Source organism: Rhea pennata, chromosome 5 (genome assembly GCF_028389875.1).
Source record: "Rhea pennata isolate bPtePen1 chromosome 5, bPtePen1.pri, whole genome shotgun sequence".
In the NCBI taxonomy this organism is placed as follows: domain Eukaryota; kingdom Metazoa; phylum Chordata; class Aves; order Rheiformes; family Rheidae; genus Rhea; species Rhea pennata.
Window position 1 is genome coordinate 25,731,514 of NC_084667.1, and position 18,892 is coordinate 25,750,405.

An 18,892-nucleotide genomic window follows, 5' to 3' on the forward strand; every position below is an offset into this window, starting at 1 on the left:
GCTTGTGGTAAACTAAAAATAAGTTTTACTCTTGTCAGCACGTAAAATAGGCACGGGATAATGAGTGTGGTGGGTTTTTTGCATTCATGTTGACAGACACCTGAATGGGGAGAAAATGAAAGCCAGAAACAATCTGTTCAAAAAAAAAAAAAAAAAAAAAAAAAAGTCTTGAAGAGGACATGAGACATCAATAATAAAACAAGCAGTTATAATGGACTTCAAATTGCCGTAACTTCTTCCTAGTATCAACTCTTCTCTCCCCAAACATTGTTTTTGTCCAAAAGAAAATAAATTCTGCCGTGTGCACTGCAAACAAAAATTGATGGGATCACATTACATTTCTATCATCAGTTCATTCCCTCATCACAGGTTGATGTAATACTAAAATGGTTTCAAATAAATTCTCCCATGATACAAAGCTCAGTGTTGTTTCTACCATCTTGTTCTTACTGATGACTGTATCCTTAGCAAGAGTGTTAGTCCGTGCCACAGAGAGATATTGCAAGAGTTTGTACCGTTAAGCCTCAGTACCGTTGTTCCTATCATTTCTAGTTTACACATCAACGTTCTGCAAAAATCAATTGCACAACATGGAACAGAATAACAGAACACTGCTCAAGAGGACATTTGCCCACTATATAGGCAAATTCAAAACACAGAGAATTGTGTGGAACCAGAAATTTGCACGAAAACTACTTTAACCAAGTAAAATGTCAAAGATGGACTGATTTCACTATAATTAAATCACTGCAGATAGAATGAACAAGATCATCTAATGTAACATCTTTCTGATGTTTTCTATGGCCCAAATACAAGCAACAAATCACTGCCTTAATACTGTCTTTTGTCATCTGTTCTCTATTTTGTGCCTTCCATTTAGCAGCTGCCTTGCCTAGAACATCCATCTCCTAAAAGCTCTCTAAGCAATGCGGTAGTTTACACTTCTGAAATCATATTACATAATTACTGCGAGAGGTGTGCTCATTTTGACCTGTGCTGATGCATCAAAGCCTGCCCCCTCTCTCTGTGTTACCGTGACAGTAAGTATCACTTAAAGTACCTGTGCTTTCTCCGACTCCCTCTGCCATCCCTGCTTCCCATACACAAAGGCACAACCACACTGGCATATGGTTTAACCACAAAGCACAAAGGCAGGGTGTACTTCGTGAAGACCTGTGGAATTTGTCTCCTGCTTCGGGTTTTCCAGAGCTAACCTCCAGGTCACACTGCAAGACCCACATGTGCTCCAGGGCTTTTTCTAGACAGGAAAGGAAGAGGAGATTACTGGCTGGCATGCTGAGAATTTATGGGTTACAGAAGACTTGCTACTCTTTAGACTGTTGCATTCAATTAACTGTAGCATTTATACAGGTAAGCGTCTACTTCTTGGGATAGGTGTGTAAAACTGAACAAATTAACTAGACCTTCATGTAATGGAACAGATTTCATTTCCCACATTCTCAATTCATTTTGTAAGCTTTTCTGGGCAGAGGATATCTTACATCTTGCTTATCAGCTAATGCATTAACTTCTAACAACCATCTTCAGCAGTAGTGTGTGCAACCAAGATGGTAATATCATTTTAGAGTCACCATTTTTCACAAAGTTCCCAACAGTGCTCAAAACGGGGTGTAAAAATAGGCTCTATGAAACTCAATATGAGGCAAAAGCCCTTATCCCTCACAGAAGCTATATGCTACCAAATCGTGAAGGTTAATAAAGGCTCCTCAGGAGCTGGGACCCAGGAAACGCTACCCTGCACATGTATGAGAGATGCAGGGGCAATTACTGAATTTAAGCTCAGTGAAAGCCTGGAAACAGGAGTAGCTCTGCTCCTTTCTTCCTGTGGATTGTGGGCCTTCGCTTCAGTAAGGACTCCCATATCCAGCTGAGTTTTGAACCAAATTGAAAACAGTGCGGTTCAGAAGATCTCACTAGTACAGAGGTAAAGATCTTGACTTCAAAGAGTATAGACCTGGTGGCTCGCATTCAGCCCAGAACCAGTAGGCGCTATGGACCAAAACTCTGCCTGCTACAGGAGCAAGCTATTCTCAAGGTAGTCTGTCCAAGCTACTTGCCAGAAGTCTGTTGGGGCAGCTTCTTACATCTCCTTCAAGCACCCTAAATGTGGGCATTTCCCCCAGAATTGGCTGCATCTTCAAAATAAAGCATGCTTCTATGGCATAGCACTGCACACATCACTATTCAGCTTCTGCTTCTCAGAGGATTGCTTCAAGAATGAATTGTTAGTGGGACTTCCCAATCACAGAAGAAGAAATTAAAACCCACTGGAGGAACACTTCTCTACAGTTGCCCCCCCCCCCTTTTTTTTTTTTAATTTTTTGTACCTGTGCAAAATATCAAAAGAAAGAAGTTAATTCTATTCAGTCACCAAATTTCCAAGTGCCCATAAAGTATTAGAAAAACAGCACCTCCAGAAGGTAAAAATTGGTGGAGAGATGCAGGACAGTCAGTTAGAAGGGATGATTTTTATTTAGAATAGCAGCAACTCACAGCTTAGCAAAAACTAGCAAGGTTACAACTTCATGATATGTATGATGAAAAGGAAGCGAGCATGCTTGTACAAACACATACTACAGCTTTATGTATATAAAGCTTCTTAAGCATATAACCCACTCCTTCATATGAAATACATTATGAGGTACACAGCATCAGCCCTCTTTGGTACAAGCAGAAAAAAAGTTAACAAAAAAATAGAGCAAATTCTCAATCCCTTCATTGAAATGAAAAAAAATACACTGAATTTAGATAAAAAGTTCCAAATTCAGGAAAAAGACATAATTTTCAAGTCCTTCAAGCACTGTCCAAAAATTTCAGTGAAAATAGAAACCCGGTATTTAAATTATAGAATACAAACGGAGGTCAACTCCTTTTTCCTACAGATAGAAGACGACACTATCATGCTTCTCATGTTTTTCTTACAAAGACAGTCTTTGCCAGTTTTACTCCAATAAAAACATTAGTATCTTTAGGGAAGTAAAACTGGCTGATGCTAGCCATAATTAACAGACCCATTTGGTTCTCTCCAGCAGAAAAATAATTTAGAAGCATTCCAAGGCTTTACTCACACCACCTACGTATGTAAGAAACAAGCTTGAACCGCCAGGGATACAGGATCTAATTCTGGAGCTGGGAGTTTTAGTAATCACATTATAACTGCTCGCTACTCTGTCACCGAGCTAAAATCTGCAGAGGCCCCAAAGGGACACAGTATGTATGTGCATATGTACATGTATGTCATACACAAATACAGTTTATATATATACACACATACACAAACACGCATCTATATATACATATACATATATATATGAACACACACACATATATACACACACTTCTCAACCTCAGACATTTAAAGTTGTGGGTTCTCCACCACTCAGTACTGCACAGCAGTGATGATGAAATTGAAGCACAGGAAGTTCCACCGGAACGTGAGGGGGAATTTCTTCCCTGTGAGAGTGACGGAGCACTGGACCAGGTTGCCCAGAGAGGCTGTGGAGTCTCCTTCTGTGGAGATACTCAAAGCCCGCCTGGATGCAACCCTGTCTAACATGCTCTAGGTGACCCTGCTGAGCAGGGAGGTTGGACTAGATGATCTCCAGAGGTCCCTTCCAACCTTACTGATTCTATGATTTTATATATATATATACATATATATATACACACACACACACATATATATAAACACACACACACACACACACACACTTTTAAAAGGACATTTATTGTCTTAACACACAGACCTCTCTCACCATAGATATCATTCTAAGATCTTGTTCTAGAGTACAAGACTTGTTTTCGGTTACCTACATTAAAATTACACAGAACTACAGTCTTTTCTGCCTTCACTTTTTTGGATGGCATGGCAAGTGGTAAATACTCTGCTGCCATCCAATGACTTTTCTTGGTATTGCCCATTTCCTAAGCCTGTTTCCACTCTATAACTAACTAGGTTAAAAAAAAAAAAAAGTTAGATTATGGACAGCACTTAGCACTTTGCATACCTGCAGTGACTTGCACTCTGTGAACTGCCTCTCTTCACCTGTATGCAAATGGCCCCACTTCTTTTTATCATTCTGCCAACAGAAGCAAAACTTTATCTCAGTTACAAAAACAGCTTTGTGCTCTGGCAGTTAATTTTTACTGGTTTACAACGTATTTTCTTTCACACAAGAGATAATGCCAGCCAACCACAGCAAACCCTTCATACAGTTGTTATGCTTTATAGTTGATCAAAGCATTAATTTTGCAGTACTATGTCAGTGCTAGCCACACTGATTCCCTCACTGTTTTCACTCAAGTACTGTTCAGTTCTTTTCTTTGGGTTCTTTACAAAGCACAACTTGTTTTAGTCCTTACCATCACATCTAAATTAAGTTTGCAATGGTACACAGATAGTAACGCATCAGGTTTAAGTTAAAAAGGGAAATGTTGTTACTTGCATCTTGAGATTCATCCCACCTACAATTAAGAAGCCTTCAAACATCTAAAAGCTCTAGCTTTCCTTGCAATAAAGTTGCAGAGTGCTGATTTAAAGAAATTCCAGGAACTAGCAAAAAAATTTTGTATCAGTATGTATTTACACACACACACGAGTTTGTCCACATTGTTAGGGCAGCAACTGGCCTATCTGCTCTTATTAGTATAATTTAAATTTACAAGTGTAGTTTATAAAAATGTGGTTTATATTTTCAATCAGCTAAAGATGCTATAAGGCCTGGCAGATCAATGCATGAACACGCAGTTGAGAGCATACTGTCAAAAAACAGAGGAGTTAAATTCATAAGTTTAAAGGAAGCCCAACAGTGGCATGAGTTTTCATGCATTTCATTATTATTCTTGTTCTTGCACAAAAGAAATGGCAGGATGTCCAAGCCACTAGAACATACAGGTCCAAGAACATTCATCAAAAACCTAAAGAAAGGAATTATTTTATTTCTTTAAATGGTACAAGAAAAATCTGATGACTGTGTTAAAATCTAGGGGCTGATATTTTCAAAATATTTTATGCCTAATGCTGCTTTCTGAGATTCTCAGAGAAAAAAAGAGATTGCTTTGAGACTCAGCTGCAGTTTATGCGATTTACCTACATTTCATTCATACAGGAGGATGAAACCAGATTGGCCATTGTGTAAGTATCTGATTTTCATACTCTAAGCATAACGCAGAAGTGTGTATGCTGCAAACCTTCAGTACAAACAGATGCTCAGTACTGATAATTCTTCGCCTCAGAATGTATCTTCTTAGATTTGGCCAAATAAAACTTAATTTCATTGTATCCCGACCCTTCAACTCAGGCCCCAGTGCCCATGCTGAGAATGTTCCATTAAATGCATCCAGAAGTGCTGATCATGCAGCCCAAAAGGCACACACACAGCCTAAAATGGGGTCCTGAACTCCCTCTGCTGGCAAAAGGCACAGCTGCAGAAAAAAAGAAACATCCTGTGATGCCTAGAAAGTAGCAAAATGTCTTGTTTGGCCAAGAATTAGGTTGTCTTTACAAATTTTTTAATTCTGTCCTCTGGTTTTTATTTTGTCTTCTCACTTCTTCACTGCTCTTCCTCACTTTTTTCATAGTTAAATGTTACAACCCAGCTTATAAACGCACACTAAATATGTGCACACAAAGGTAGGCTCCTCTATAAATATACCTGCTCTCCACTCCAACTATTATCTCCTCATATCTCCCTTCAGAGTCTCCCAAGAAGCACTGTCAGGTCCCACATTCACCCACCCACAGCTGGCCTCCACTCAGAGAGGCACTTTTAGTGGTTCCACTTTCAGGAGAAAAAAACGTCCTGGCTTCCCACCTTTTCCCTGGGCAGGGAAAAGAGGCAATGTTGTTCCTCTACGTGGCTGAACTCAAGTTTGCCAAAATCTTCAGGTGTACCTGCCCCACTGTCCTGCTACCTGGAGCAACCTCTGCAAGTTGGTGGTGGAAAGCGAGATTACAACATCTGAAAGAACTCCCACTTGTTGTCCCATAAAGTGCAGGTGTGAGATTTGGGTTCAGTCCCTGTTCTGACACAGAAATTCTTGTGCCCAGTTAACTTCCTTTTATTACAGTTCCTTCTCTGGAAAATGGAAAGAGTGATCTTTCCTTGTCTTTCTCCCTTCGTATATTGCTCAAGATACAATTTCTGCCCCAAGGAGCTTACAGAGCAGTCTCTCTCCCCCCAGCACCTTCCACAATCAGTCATATAACACAGTTGCTGGTTTATCATTTCCTAATGTAATTCTCTTATTTGTACAATAGCATACAAATAACAAGTCAGCAAGTGCAACATTAACAAAACTACAACAGTCCTGGCTAAACAGCTTCTGTATGTTACTTTTTAAACATTGAACTGATCTAGTAGAACAGAAGATACACTTCTTGTTTTATTTATTCCTATGAGCTTATTCATACCTAAAATGGAAACAAGAACAGGAAGAGCGCAGTGGGCTCAATTCCTACCCACTTTCAACATTCATATGATCTCAGCATCACAGAAAGTTGAATCACAGAATCAGTTCAGGCCAAGACATGCATATTCATTTTCACATTTTTTTTAGTTTGGCCTCCCAGTTAAACAGAGGTAAAACTGCCATGTCTGAAGTTATATATATGATTTTCCATTACTATGATATCTCCATAGATAATGAGATTCTATTCAACATTCTCGAAGATCATCCTCAATTTTTAAAAGCTCAGCACCAGTACTTCCCATTGCAGTTTTAAATGGGCTCAAAAAAAAAAAAAGATATTTAATCATTAGCTATTATCAATGCTATTAATACAAAAAAAAAAGCATTTAAATTGCTTTTTAAAATTTAGCTGGGTCTGACTCTCCATAGTCTTCCACATGGGTATTAATTTCAAAGTTGCAATTAACCAGCTAAGATGATAGAGAACAGACAGAAAGATTGTGCAGTGCTGTGACCATAATCCTATAACAGGACTTGAAACATGCAGAGTAGATGGTGCTAATCAGAGGGCTCCAGTCCCATTAACATTGCTACTAAGCCCACTTCTATAGTAAGGCACTTCCAAATTAAAACAGCAGCATTGTACACATATCTCACTTGAGCCTGAGCATCACCAAAAGGCACAAGACAGACATCAATCGGATCTAATGATATGAGAGTCCTCAAAGTATCTTTTATATAGGAAGGTAATTATCTCAATCGTACAGTGAAATAGTGAGGCCATCACCCATCACCAAAGACTATGGAAAAGCAGTGTTAGGGCAGGTTGCAGAGCACTATAACACCCCTTCATGCTCTCATGAGAGACACGTTAATATAAAATTCCTGAGGGTAACAGAAACAAGGCTGCAGAGGTGACCCCTGTAAATATTCAGTCAAGATTTTGTTCTGTAAAATGTTTCTGGTAAGTCTGTTTGCTCACTAGCACACTGATAGCCACTGAAAACATAGCTGTAACAACATACGGTTGGGACAAATCTTTTTCGAAGATGAAACTGCCTGCCCCCCTGTGAGATTCTCATTCATGGCTCACAACCCATTTTCTTACCTGAACTATCATCTTAACTATATGGGATTTAACTTCAACAGTCCTCTAACTTTGAAGGCTAGATGTAACCCTCCTCATGCACTTGTTCAGGAGCGGTGAAAAGCCAGGAAACACATCACACTGTGTACAAATCAGAAATTGCATACATGAATCTTCTGAGCAGATCTGAAATCTCCAGTCTGAAGTCCAACAGATAAAAATTTCACAGTCGCACCCTATACAGTATGTCAACCTTACTATGTTCAGAATTTTACAAAATTTGACCCTAGATCCAGATTCTCAACCCACACTTCAGCTTCCAGTATCTCTACAATTAGAAAGTATAGGCCTTCGGCTTTACAGATCTCCAGGGAACTATATCAGGATCACTCAGGAGACTAGAGGAGAAGCAAGGATTTTGGAAAGTGTCAGAAACAAAAAAAGCTTAATAGTCACTGTGGAGGGTCTCAACCATGCAGATGTTTCAAATGTGTTCCTAATATAAAAGCATTAGGTTTGACGGAAGAAGATATTATAGTGGGCACCAACCCAAAATAGAGTTAAGGAGAAAAGCCTAGTGGTCAAAAGGGAGTGGAGAAAAAAAAATAGAGCACAAATTTTTTTTTCAAAAATATGCTCTATTAGTCTATGGAATCTACCTTACAGAGACCTCAAGCAAGCAAGTTAACTTAAAACCTCAATTAAATATGGGCAATTTGACTGCTCAACAACAACAAAAAAAATTTAGACATTTATGATCTCATTTTAATAAGTTTTCCTACTTATGATGATACTACTGGGTATGTATGTGTGCAAGTTTAATACAAAAAATCTGAATTATATTTGTATATTAAAAAGGCTAAAGAGATCACCTGCATGGCAGGTGTTGCTGTGGCCACATGCTTAGGTTATGGATTAACCAACTGCTATCAGAAAACTGGGATTTGTCATCCAAATCTAAAGCAAGCACAGCAGGTGCTCCTCCTGCTGATCTAGCTTTGAGCTCTGATTGAATTACATCAGGGAAGTATAGCTTTGCTTTTTCATGAAATCTGATTACAGGGAGAGAGGTAATACCTTGCACAATCCGGTGAAGTTTAAAGGACAATCCGCTCTTCTTACGGCCTGTTCTGTTGACTACTTGGATCAAAGTGTTATTGTCGGGTTTAACACCTTTAATTTTACAAAGGAGCTCTTTACAGTGGTTTTTCTACATCAAATAATTGTTCAGGACTTTTCAGAGAAACCACTAATTATCCAGGATGCAGGAAACTAAACACTTGTAGTTTTAGTGAAATACAAGATTATTCTCACCAGTATCAAATAGGTAAGACATTAAAGACTTACGTTTAACTTTCTAAAATCATTACTGAATAAAAAATAATTAAAAAGAACAGACTGGCAACAACTCAGCACATTACATTTGGAATCAATTCAATCCAAAAACACAGAAAGGAAACCTAGGCTAACTGCTAGGCTAAACTGCTTTTCTGGCTGAGCTCTGTAAGATGCTCATTGTACAAGATCACTGTGACACTATCATGCCAAGTTCAACACTACGGTGTTTCAGTTTTGCATCACACTTAAAACCAGAGTTCTTTTATGAAGGTAACAGAACCCAAACTGATTTTTGACAGAATCAGAAACAATAGTTTAAATTTTAGGACTAAAAGGGACTTTTACACTTACCTAATGTGACAGGTTGTGTAACATAATCCTTATAATTTGACTCAGTAATGTCTGCATTCAGTCCAGCAACCTGTAGTCATATTAGAGACTGCATTTTATATTACAAAGACACACACCTGCTCCTGCTGCAGTACTGAACTTTGTGTTAAAGATACACTCCATTTTCTACGTTGACATCTTTCATTCTCTTAAATGATGATGATCCTTTTTTAGCTAGTGTGCAGGACTCTGGCCACTTGGGATATAGTTTTCAAAATTCAATATGCTGTTGCAGGCATTCATCAGTTCTGGGAAAGAAGATCCTTCACGTTTGTCTCATTTATCTCAGAGAATAGAGTAAAAGCAATACAAAGGGAGATGAGCCTGAACAAAGGCTTAAGAATTCTCAAAGTGAATTTCAGGTCTGAGGGCAGTGAAAATAGTAGTTATCAAATAACAACTGGTGCTTGGGATGTTCATTCTGTATATTTTTAACATTAGATACATTAGCACATTACTAGAATTCTGCAGTTTACTTGCATGCACATGTGCCAGTCCCAGATCATCTCCATTAAACATTTGTAAATCAGATGGCAAATCCATAATAGTTCTTCTTTTCTGGTAGATTGAGGAATAAGCAGAGTTGGAATTTTGGAGGTTCAAAGTAAACAAAGAAGTTAATTAGGTATTCAAGAATAGTCAATACTAAGATTATAAAGCAATTAACATGGAAATGTCAACATCTTATAAACATACACGTGAAGTTCACAGCTGTTGCAAAAAAAGAAGGCAGTATTGTCTTTCAGTGAAGGCTGTGAGCGGGGACTCTGAGTTTGATTCTTAACTCTCCCACAGATTTGAAGCTTGGCTGTAGGCAGATCACCAAATATCTCAGCTGATCTTCTGTAAAATAAAGATAGTAATACTTTCCTATCCCAGCAGGATGTTTTCAGGAAAGTACTCGGGAGGCACTCAAATAGTACAATGATGGGGACCATAAAAGTATCCATACAGAACAAAGACAACACCTGTTCTGCTAGCTTAATGGAAAAAAGATGACTTAGACTGTTACAAAGAATATCTAGCATTAAAAAAAAGGACAAGTTGTAATCAGCTTCATTAACTTACAGTTTGAATTAACAAAAAAAACCCCTAACATCAGCAAACGATTTTTGATGTGATTACTGTGAAGATTTCAAAGTATAAAACAGGATATGAAAAATCTGTACAAACGAACTGCATAAATGGTTGGAATTGTAAGTCAAAACAGATTTTTCAGTCTTCCCTCTGAATTACAGGTAATTTGTGAAAAACCAGTTTTCTCTATTTGTCAAACAAATGTATATACATTAGAGGTAAGTGCACATCACAGTTTTTCTTGCAGGGTTAGAACAATTTCTTAGTCCAGTAAGACATTTTTAGAATGCCATGTATACTTACTATGGTTTGTGATTGCATTTTATATATAGTCTTAAAGTTATTCTCATATCCCTCATTGGAGATAACTATAGGTGGCCACTTCAGCAGTTTGCTCTACACATCGCTATGTACTTAATATTTGAGGAATGTCATCTCAGCCTTAAGGCTTCTCCATGAACATTTTCTCTCGTTTTATGGCTGGGAAAATAGTAGCTCTGCAAATACAGAGAATGAATTCTAGTACAGAAATGAACATCAGGCTTATTAAGAAAGTCTGAGGATCTGCTGTCTATTCCTGGACTAGGAACAGATTTCCCATCATCTTAGCTCAGTCATTTAGATAAACAAATTATCTATTTCATCTTTAAAACAGCGATGGTATCTTGGAGAATGCAGGAAAGCCCAGTTCACAGTTCTGAAGCACATTAGCCCACACTTCTACAACAGACTAATGATGGTGAGGACGCTTCAATCTCTAGATCATCCCCTTTCCTCCCCCAACAGAATCTGAGTGCTCAGTTCAAAGGTTTCAAACCTTAAGTCACTCTAGATCCACTCAAACATAATACCAATTTTAATCATTACAGTACCTAACAATGCAGTGCTACCTTTTGTAAGATAATTTGCTAGCTGCTTCATCCTAAGAATCACACTGAGCATCAGTCTCTTGGTAATAACTTTTAAAATTCACTGGCGATATTCTGAAGTTTGACAAACGAGCTAAAGTCTCAAAGGTATACGACTCTTGCACATTTGTAACAACTGGCAACAAGGTAAAGCAGAGAGCTCAAATAAATGTTCTCATCAAGGGAAAAAAATCAATGATTATCTGATTTGTTTGGCTTGATGGCTAGCCAACGAGCAAATGCATAAACTGGAAGGGCAGCACATTCTCCCTCTTGCCCAAAAGGTAGGGTTTGTAAGAAATCAAATTTAAGGAACCCAGCAGGGAAAACTGCATACGCTATGGAGAAATGGTCCAGTGACTTTGTGATGCTGATAGAATGTTAGTAACATAGCACATACAACTAAGTTTCATTTTGCTACTTGACTATGGGAGACTGAAGGAGCATACTTTTTGATATTGCCACTTGTAAAACACATGCAAACTGTAAACATTTGTAAGTCATTAGAAAGAACCAACAGCACACGCTGTAACAACAAAAGCTAGATTCGTTACAGCCATGGGAATTCTTTCCAACAAAATCATTAAAAGGTAGGCGGGACAGGATCTAAGGGACCAGCTGATGCATCCCCCTGCAGAGGCAGGTTCACAAACATCCAGACAAAGCTGTAGCAGGTGACTGTCAAACCCGCTCTAAAAATGCTCTCAGTGAAGGGGATTCTGTGAACTTCCCAGATTTCAGTGCTTGGAGGCAGGAAGCGTCCCTCATATCTAACAAATCTTTCTGCAGAAAGCTCAACTAGCTGTAACTTGTCCTACAATCACCACACATGGAGTTTACAGAACTTAAGCAGATTGTTCCTTTCAAAGAATCATTTATATACTTGAATACTGATTAAAACCCTTTGTCTTCCGTAAGGCTGAAGAAACAAAATTCCTCCCAAGTCACACCTTCCAAGCCTCTTAAGCCTTTTATTGCTCTCCTTTAAGAAATGCCCCCTCAACCTGTTTATTTTAAAATACAGGGACCAAAACCAGAATGGTGGAGCCTAAAGGGAAGTACTATTACAAATCACAGCAAAGTCATTTTCTTTGAAGAAAACAGAATTTCTTTTCTTCCTTTTGATCTCTTTCAGATGCTGTTAGATCATTCAGATTGTAGTATACTATAAACACTATGTTTCCTCTCTAACACCACTTAATTCCCATTTTACATTTCCATGTTTGACTTCTAAAGATTAATAGTCTATATTTAACTTTATTAAATTTTACATTAATAAGGATGGCAATTTTCTGCAGTTTATCAAGGTCATTTTGAAACCTAATAGCATCCTATAAAACAAACACTTTAAAGTTGGAATATAAACAAAGTCCTATCCCTCCTCTCTCAAATTATTTCTACATAGAGTTCACAGTATGTGCCAATGTTGATAAGGACAGTAGATTAAGTCAAATGCACTTGATTTGTGGAAAATGCCATCAGTTGTACATGTGTTTGAAGAAATAATCCTTACTAGATTTTTTTTGTAAAAATCTACATAAAAAAGCAGAGAGCCTTCTAATCTTAGTGTTTTTAATAAAATGCCAAGACACAGATGGTTGGAATACTGAAGTGACCTCATCTGACTAAAGGAATGTTTAGCAATAGCACAAGGGTTACACTATGCACAGGTGCTACTACTTGTGAGATAATGGTAGGTAAAAAGATAAACTAAGAGACACAACCTAAAAGGTACTTTTGCCTCTTATTTCAAAGATAACTGATGAACACTTTGCATCATTTTTCCTATAGGCTCCATTTTTCCCTATATTTTTCCGGAAGCTAGAAAAAAAAGTTGCTTGACATTCTCCAAACATGTCAGGAGATGTATAAGAATACTGCGATACAGAGATGCTGAGAAAATGTGCTTCAAGTACTTTACTTACATAATCCCTTAACATCCAAGAGAGTGTTTTCTCCTTTGTCTGCAGCTTGTACAGAGTCACTAGATTATTCAGACTGCCCTATTTGCAGCTCTGGTCAGAATGATCTTTACAAGATCATTTCTTTGTAGTTAATTTGTGCCTATGAGATGCATTTCTTCCAGCTGAAATACAGTAACATTTCAGTTGTCTCTCTTTTCTTGCTCCACTACTGAATCCTTGGGTAATACAAATTCAAAGTAGACCAGAAAAAAAAGTTAGAAAAATGCAAGTCTGATTTCATTAGGCAGGAACAAAACTTATGCTATTTCCAGTTTTGTAGTGAATGCCATAGCCATCAAAACCATTGTCTGACAAATACTCTCTCATAGTATGTGTGACTTGTAGAATTCATCAATATAGGATGTGGGGAAGGCCAGGAGAATAAGTAAAAAGAAGAGGAAGCAGGCAAATGTGAGGTCCAAATAAAGCGTCAATCTCAGGAACTCCCAAACTTTATAGTTGTCAGAAAATGAAAGAAGTACAAAGGAGAAAGATCATTTTATATTTGCTTTGGCTCCTATAGGTTTCACCTAAGCATCTACAACAGCCATTGTCAGAGACAGGATAGCAAACTTAAGAGGCCTTTGTCTTGACACAGAATGGGTTCTGTTCTGTAAACAAAAAAACCCAACCTGCTAAACCAGAAGCTATTTCGAAAGAATGCCACAGACTGCAACACTGTGCGAAATCCAATCCATTTGATATGTTGAGTTGATATGAATGTCTAATGCATTGATACTTCCAGGAAAACCAGACAAAAACATGTAGCTTGCAGATGCAGCAAGACTGAAATGCAAAAGGTACAAGAGCTGCCCAGCACCCTCAAGATTCAGTTGCAAGGAAGTTCCATCTTGAAAATTAAAAATGTGAAGTACCTACAGATGATTTCACATGCCTCTAGAAATGGACAAAAACTGAGCTGCATATTTTAAAATTTGCATTTTGAAACCAGGCTTTTATGTCCCACCTACATGCAACCTCTTCTGTGGGCCTCCAACTAGTAAAGATAATGGGAGCATGGGTACTGAGCAGGACAGAAGTCAGTACCTGGGCAAAAGAAACAAAATAAACCACAAGAATCATTTCAACATCTGAATGATTTCCATATTTTAAGAAGGATTTTTTTTTAATTATATAAACCTCAAACTTTACCCAGTTACATACATTCATTTTCATGATTTATACAATTATTGCATAAGACTTGTATCATGTGGTCATTTGTATCTTACAGTATAACTGATATTAGATATCACATTTTTGTATCAACTTCTAGTTACATTCTCAGTCTATTACACAGATGTGAAACATACAAGAACATGACTAAAATATTCTCTTCATAAATGTCCAAATGCAAAGACTGCATACAGACTTTTATGAGGTCTATGATAACGCCACACCAACTCATGTTGCTTTGGTAAATTGTAGTGGAACATAATAGCCAAAGAAAATGTTAACAACCAAGAAAGATGAAATCTCTAGGCAGACAGGAACTGGCCACTTCCTGTTAGCAAGGCAAATATAGCTACTTTTCCAAGAATTCAGAAAGGCAGAAAAAGCAATTAAGAAATTCTGAGCAATAAGGTAAAATAGAGTATTTAATCTCCATTGTTAAGTGTCAATAAACTAGTAGTATCAATTAAGTCATGTTAGGAGCAGAAACGGTCCCGACATAAAACTGTACTTAAAGAAACAATCCAAAATCTAGGAAAACACTGTGCTAATGGCTTTATCTACTTGCTAGGTGTTCTAAGTGCATGACCTAGAAAATGATAGTGCCACTGCAACCGGTGCAAATGAGTAACTAGGTGGATTATTATGGAACAGATACAAGAGAATACACACAAATAACAACATAGCTTAAGAACCAAGAGTACAAAAGTACGGAGAGATTGCTGGAGTGGCTCAGAGCTCAATACACATTTGTTCTACACATATGCAAATTCCACCGCTTATGTTTTGTTCAATAGCATAAGTAAAATAAGCAGCAAGTAAAGAAATAGACAAGAATCACCACATAACTTCTAAACAACAGCAAGACAAGAGTACAGAAATATACTGCCGAGCTCTAAACAACAGCAAGACCACAATACAGAAATATGCTGCTGAGCTCAAATGGACCATCATACCAGAGAATTTCCTTTCTAATGCAGGAAAGAAAGAAGAGATTGATGAAAAAAAGAGGAGGGGGATAAACTGGAAAAGTAGGATGACTGCCTGGCACACTTTCCAAAAATACTGTTATCTACATAGATCAAGTTACTTACAAATAGAAGCAATTTAAGTTCACTCCCATACACCCCAAGCCCCTGTCAATGCAGATGAGGTCCCAATAAAGTCTATTTTAGTTGCAAGTGCTTCAAATAATGACAATCAACAGCACAGAGGTAATTTCATTTCTACATATAAAAATAGTAGTTGAGATTAATTCTATTCTTCATAGTGAGTTTCTAGTTATGTGACAAACATCCAAACAGAAACACCTTTTTTAGTGAAATACTAAGAGATAAATGAAAAGCATGCCGTTATAACTTGCTGTTAATTCTCAACTGTAGATTTTTTTTTTTTTTTTTTTTTTTTTTTTTTTATCAGTGTTACTTACTCAACAAGTGTTACCCAGGTCACCAAACCTACTGGTATACAGCATGTGACCACAAGGCCATAAAAGAACAAGATCTTGCAACACTGGTTAAGCACTTTCAAGTCCCCTTGGATTCAAAAGAAAATCTGAGCTGCTAAGCACTTGATTAGCTCATTCAACCTTTTCCCCCCACCTTTAAGTGGAAGACTCACAGTGTTCATGATGCTACATTCTGGCCAAAATTCATTTTCTTCAGCTTCTTCATGGACTATAATACAGTAAAGAGCAAGACTTGAAAGAAAGCAAAAGGAAGAGCTAACTAAAAAGCAACAGGAGAATATTAGCTCAAATTTACTGCATTGAAAACCATGAGTATAATTGTTCCATTCAAAGTTATAACTGTTCTCAAAGTTATTAGTGTGATGCAACCAGTGTGAACCCTAGATCCAAAAAAAGAGAGGATGCGCCTAGCAGACATGCTTTGTTGTTAAGTTCAACAATGAGTTGAACCCAACTGTATTCCAAAGCGATTAACCACTACCGAAAATTCAGTAAGTAGAATATGCTGGTGTCAAGTTTTAATAAAAACAGTGTTTCAACTTTCATTATTACAGAAAGGGTTAAGGATCTTGTTCTAGTCCTGCCTAATCCATTCACGAATTGCAAGGCACTGTCCTTGGCACACTCCCCTACCACAAGAGGGAGTTCCATTATTTGTGCTGCAAAAAGTAGCAGGCTTAGTGGTTACAAAGTTCACATTTTAAAGTGCACTGTTATTTTAACACTTTCCCTTCTTAAAAAAAGAAAATAAAAATATTCTGGTACCAATAGTTCATAAAATAATGGCTGCAATATTGCTGTAAGATTGCAACTTAAAATCAAGTCAAATTTCAAATCCATTTTCTTCCCAGAAAAAAATATATAAGCCAATAATAAAAAACTCTTCCTGCAGAGAATTGCCTACCAGAAATTTACACACTGTTCTGCAAGCCCCTATTACAGCATCTCACAGAAAATTCATCCAGTTTCTTCCAGGTGACAACCTCAACAAAACAGAGGTGTAAATAAATCAGTCCTTCCCACCAATCAGTCACCTACATAAATGCAGGTGTGGATGCTGGTGCAGTCTTTCCATTAGCTCTTCCTCTGTAGGTTCTTCCAAAACATCTCTACAAAGAAAAACCATGAGTTGTTAGGGCTAGCATAGGGTACTTCTCAGCTCAATGATTTTTTTTAATGTAACATGTAATGTGCTCTTTTCAAGACTGAAACAAGGAATTAAAATCACAATAAGCTGATGCTCCCTAAAGATACATCCACTTGTAAGTGATCCATCCTTTTACAGATGTGTCGTGGAAACCAGCAGCTGTTTTCCCACAAGGAGCAGAGAAGCAATTTCCTGCATGCAGTACAGTACAACTGGAGGTCAATGGATTTGTTTTCCTGAAAAAACTGCTTAAATGAGAACACACTCCCAATACCACTACTGAATATCCAATCTGCACCAGAAGTTCTGCTTGTGCATGACGATCAAGTATCAACTTACCACCCACAATTTCATAATAAGCCAAGAATGTGCATTTTTTTTTCATCCTCCCTTTTCTTCTCAACATCATTCCCTTCTAACACCTCTCAAGAGTACATGAGGAAAGAGTTTATAGAAGTTAGGCTATCAAGTCAGCTAAGAGCAGGCGTAATTAAAGCATTTACTAAGTTTTTCCAGGCTAATGGATTAAATGTAGGCACAGAATAAGAGTTGAGCCTTTTCCCCTCTTGCAGTCAGCACACTATCTTTAAAGGAAAGCAAAACATCATCTGGAAAACTAGATCAATTATGAAGCCAGTATAACTCACCTGAACATTAGTTCAACTGTCCTCTGGCACTCAATGTCTGAGAGACGTTCCCGATGACAGCGACGATCCCACTTGTGAATAAAGTTCTAGAATGTTAAAAGATCGGGAAAAAAAATTGAAGTCTATTTCTAATGATACCAGAAGAGAGGTGATGTGAGGCCTATATGTTTAGGTCTCGAGTAGTTTTTGTTACAGAGCTGGAATGCACTGAAATTTAAACACTGACAGAGTTCATAGACATCTGATAGACAGATGCAACAAAGTCATACATAATACAGGCTTTACACATGAGCAAGACATAGCCACAAACCAACTTGTAGAAGTGCTACTTCCTTCTGTTTCATGGCAAATTGTATCTGTATACCCTTAAAAAGAACAGTGATTTATTTAGGCATAAATACATTTATTGGCTGTAGTTCACTACTTTTTCAAGTCTGGTATACAGGAATTTTCTTATCACACTCTGAAAGAACAGCAGAGCTGAAAATAGTCCTGCAGTCTAACCACTCACAGTAAAAACTGTCTCCTCACAATAACTGTTTAAAAAACCCATAACAATTCACCTGCTTTGAATTCTTTCCTCTTCAGGAAAAAAAAAGAAGAGAATCAAAAAGCCCACAATATAAATACTCTTGAACCAGGCACTGCAACTTACACTCAGCCTGGTTTTCTCATGCTCCTTTGTCTGTTTTGAATTACACTAAGAAATCAAGACTTAGGGAATAGACAGCTCAGGAGAAGAGAGAAACGAGGGGAATGGAAAACAGTGATATCCTACTCCACAATGCTACATCTTGGCTATCTTTGGCCACAGCCATACGAAAAGCAAGCAGGCAAAAAACTTACAAGGTTGACTGCCAGCTAGAACGTCTCTCCCAAACTGCTCACAGATAACACTAACACGTAATATGAGACTCATCTCACCTGATTTTATACTATGCCTAAAAGTTCACAATTTTGCCTACTGTAGTAAGTAACAGTTCTCTATGCAGTCAAGGAGGGGGGGAAAAAGAAAAAAGAAAAAAGAAAATCTCCAAAAGAGAATTTCTCATAGGTTTTAAGAGGGGGTGAAGTGCCCTCTAGAGGTGCTTCAGTTCTTCCATTGCTTATAGGAGAAGACTATAATGATTAACTTGGAGCAGATGGTTAAGATTAGCGTTAAATGTAGCATCAACAATTCAAAGGCATTTAGACTTGCGGAAGAGTACACAGAGGCAAGAGATAAGCAAAACTACGTGTTTTACTTATCAATTTCTTCCAAACA

At 37.7% G+C, this 18,892-nt stretch overlaps 1 protein-coding gene across 2 annotated transcripts in view; it reads right to left on the reverse strand.

The window, feature by feature from the left end:
* Positions 1-16,321: 16,321 nt before the first annotated feature.
* Positions 16,322-18,892, reverse strand: part of TPCN2 (two pore segment channel 2) — a 31,896-nt gene continuing 29,325 nt past the window's right edge. For both annotated transcript variants that reach the window (XM_062576451.1, XM_062576450.1), the window contains 2 exons: positions 17,629-17,714; positions 16,322-16,943 (listed from right to left, as the gene is read on the reverse strand). In XM_062576451.1, coding sequence (XP_062432435.1) covers positions 16,865-16,943; positions 17,629-17,714 — 165 coding nt within the window. In that variant the 3' untranslated portion in view covers positions 16,322-16,864. The remainder of the gene's footprint in view (positions 16,944-17,628; positions 17,715-18,892) is intronic.